At 50.0% G+C, this 3531-nt stretch overlaps 1 protein-coding gene across 1 annotated transcript; it reads left to right on the forward strand.

The window, feature by feature from the left end:
* The first annotated feature begins 522 nt into the window (after positions 1-522).
* Positions 523-2128, forward strand: LOC100281286 (peroxidase 45). Its single transcript, NM_001154204.2, has 4 exons — positions 523-880; positions 963-1160; positions 1308-1467; positions 1579-2128. Exons 1-4 carry the CDS (start codon positions 662-664, stop codon positions 1953-1955), a joined length of 954 nt encoding a protein of 317 aa, NP_001147676.2. The 5' UTR covers positions 523-661; the 3' UTR covers positions 1956-2128.
* Positions 2129-3531: the final 1403 nt, after the last annotated feature.

Below are 3531 nucleotides of genomic sequence, written 5' to 3' on the forward strand. Positions count from 1 at the left end.
GCGCGGCCTGCACTAGCGCCACGCCACTGCCCAAATCCGCCCCTGCCATTACATCTTCTCCCAAACTATACAACTTCTCCAACATGATTCCCTTTCTTTTCTTATTTATAGGCGAGGGCGGAGCGCCTCCCTAGCCAATGGGCAGCGACCACCTGAGCGGCGAGCGCTGTGTGCTGAGTGTTGACTGCCTGCTGTCATGTGCCTGTGATTCTCCTGTATTGTGAGTAATTGTTCCCGAATGTCTGATTCACTTTCCCTATCTGGCACAGTTCCACTGATTTGTTTTAAATGTTACTACCCTAAAGTGCGAAAAATTAAATGACAAGTAGTACATTGTTATATTTGTAAAGTGGTCTGGGGTGTTATTTTTAAGGGGCTCCGCCACTGTTCTAAGGGGCAATGAGAGTGACAGTGTTTGCTGCTATACCTCTACAGTTGTGAAGGAGGAGAAAGCCATGCGCGGGCCACCAGTACGTCCGGCCGGCGACGCCTATAAATCCCATGCAATGCAATGCAACCGCCGTTCCATTCCGATTCCAACGCACCATTCTTTTTTATCGCTTTCGGCCAGCCTCTCGGTCGAACCAAAAAACTGCCCACGGCTAGCTGCCACGCGCTTTCTCGGAGAGATCGACAAGCTGCACCCTCATATCATTCATCGATGGCGAGCCTTGGGCTGGTCCTGCTTGTCGCCGTCGTCGTGTCCGCGGCGCTCATGCCACCGTCCGCCGTCGCGCAGCAGCTGACGCCGGACTACTACGCCAGCACCTGCCCCAACCTCGAGGCCATCGTCCGGCGCTCCGTCCAGCAGTCCATGGTGCAGTCCCAGATCGCCGCGCCCGCCGCGCTCAGGCTCTTCTTCCACGACTGCGCCGTCATGGTACGTGCGCTAACGCTACGCACGTACGGGCACGTACGCACAGCCAACCCAGTCGCTCAATGGTGCACGCGCGCGGATGCAGGGCTGCGACGCGTCGATCATGATCGTCAACTCGAACGGCGACGACGAGTGGCGGAACACCGCCAACCAGTCGCTCAAGCCGGAAGGGTTCCAGGCCATTCTCAGCGCCAAGGCCGCCGTGGACAGCAACCAGCAGTGCCAGTACAAGGTGTCGTGCGCGGACATCATGGCCCTCGTCGCCAGAGAAGCCGTCTTCCTGGTATGTATGCATGTATAATCGTCAGCCTCCATGCCGTCAGTCGTTGCTGCTTGGTTCAAAAAGAATGGAATCTTGTAGTCAGTTGCATTGCATACATGCTGTGCACGCAACTAACTCTAAACACTCTGCTTGCACCGCCGGTTGCAGAGTGGCGGGCCGTACTACCAGGTGGAGCTCGGCCGGTTCGACGGCAGGGTGTCGACTAGGGACAGCGTCCGGCTGCCGAGTGTCAACTTCACCCTGGACCAGCTCAACGCCTTCTTCTCCGGCCTCGGCTTCTCCCAGAACGAAATGGTCGCCCTCTTAGGTAAGCCGCCGGCTGCTCATCCCATCCATCATGGTCTCTTGTAATTGCCAGCCCGCTGAGTGCTATGCTGACCTTTGCACGCCGGCCCGGCCGCCGATTCGATTCGACCAGGCGCGCACACCCTCGGCGCGGCGGACTGCCCTTTCTTCCAGTACAGGATCGGCGACCCGAGCATGGACCCGAGCCTCGCGTCCCAGCTGCGCGGCACCTGCGGCTCCAACCCCAGCGGTGGCTTCGCGTTCTTCGACCCCTCGCCGGTGAGGTTCGACAACGCCTTCTACCGGAACCTGCAAGGAGGCAGGGGGCTCCTGGGCACCGACCAGGTGCTGTACAGCGATCAGAGATCACGCAGCGCGGTCGACTCCTACGCGTCCAACCAGGGCGCCTTCTTCACCGACTTCGTGGCGGCGATCACCAAGCTCGGGAGGATCGGGGCCAAGACGGCGGCTACTGGTGAGATACGCCGCGTCTGCAACTTCCCAAACTAGCGAGCGAGTATCTGAGCTTAGTTTATTGGCAACGACTGCTATGCATGCAAGCAGTCCTTCTTTATAAGCATGCAAGCAAACTATCTGTTCCATTAGATTACGATCCAACCACAGATATAACCATGATTTGTTAGAGGAGTTTTTTATAAAGATTATTGAGCTGGTGGTGAAAAGGTTTAAGTGTTAAATGTGACCTACGGTTAGATTACGATCTAATGAACCAGATGGTTTGCTTGAACGCTTGCAAAAAAAGACTGTTTGCATAACCGTCGTTGCCTTTAGTAGCCTTACTGGCCGGCCGTTTTCACGTCAGAATATTTAACAGTGTACACTACATCTACACGTAATTCAGGGCGGCGACTCTGTACAATCAAAGTTTATATACAAGCGTAAAAACGAGTCTTTTAATTGGTTAGATCATAATATAACGGTAGATATAACCAATTTTTTTAAAATTTGGTCTTTTTAAAACAATTTTACATTTAGACCCCTAAATGACTTAATATCATTTTTTACTCTTTACTCGGCGCTGAGGTAACACATCTCGGTACCATGTCCTATGACGCTAAAATAACTGGTGAGTTAGCGACTAGGTGCGCTGGCAGCTGATGTGGCCTACCTCGGTGCCATAATCTGTGACGCCGAGCTAAAATATGGCGTCGGCAGGCTCTAATGTGGCCTAGCTCGGCGCCACAGGTCGTCGGCAACGGCAAGCTCCGATGTGAACTGGAAGATGGCGTCGGCAAGCTCCTTTTCGGCAACGGCACAAGTTGTTTACGTGCTGCTTAGACTACCCAAATCGGTTTAAGTACATAAACACTTCACGTTGCCACGTCGGGATGTGGAGGACCTCGCATTGCATGTACAGAGGCACCACGAACAGCAGCACAACGCAGCGCAGGTGAGCTTGTTGGGCGACGAGCCTCTAGTGGGCTAACACCAGTCTACTACTAGGCGTCTAGCTAGTTCATTGCCGCATTGTGTTACTAAACATGCACTACCATAATTTTGCTCTTTGTCGAGTACAAAATATTTTTCCAAGTGTTTTTAGGCACTCGGCAAAAAAAGCTCTTTATCGAATGCCACGCAAAAAACCCTCGTAAAAGAAAACATTCGGCGAAGAAGCTCTTTGCCAAGTATCAAAAATATAACACTCGGCAAAGAGCTATTTGCCGAGTGTTTTTTTTCAACACTAGTCAAAGATAATTTAAAAATCATATTTTAAAGCAGTAAATTAATTTAAATGAAAAGGTTTTCAACTACAACTTTGTATAACTCATCATGATGTACAATTTATATTTTGAACATTTCTTCATTTGACAAAGTAAAAATAAATTTGTTCATAAAACATATATCTCTCTCGTAGTTTATGAAACTACGAGAGAGATGTATAAGATTTGTGCATATTATGTAGAACCATCATGTGAAATAAACAAATGACCAAACAACCAAAAAACTTTGTAGATCTTGAGAAGTTATAGAATTTTGTAGTTGACAATTCATTTGAAGTCATATTGTCAACAAAAACTACGTCTGAATTTAAAAAATTTAAAATTTGAATTTTGAAAACGACCTC

The sequence above is a fragment of the Zea mays genome, chromosome 5, assembly GCF_902167145.1.
Source record: "Zea mays cultivar B73 chromosome 5, Zm-B73-REFERENCE-NAM-5.0, whole genome shotgun sequence".
Lineage (NCBI taxonomy): Eukaryota > Viridiplantae > Streptophyta > Magnoliopsida > Poales > Poaceae > Zea > Zea mays.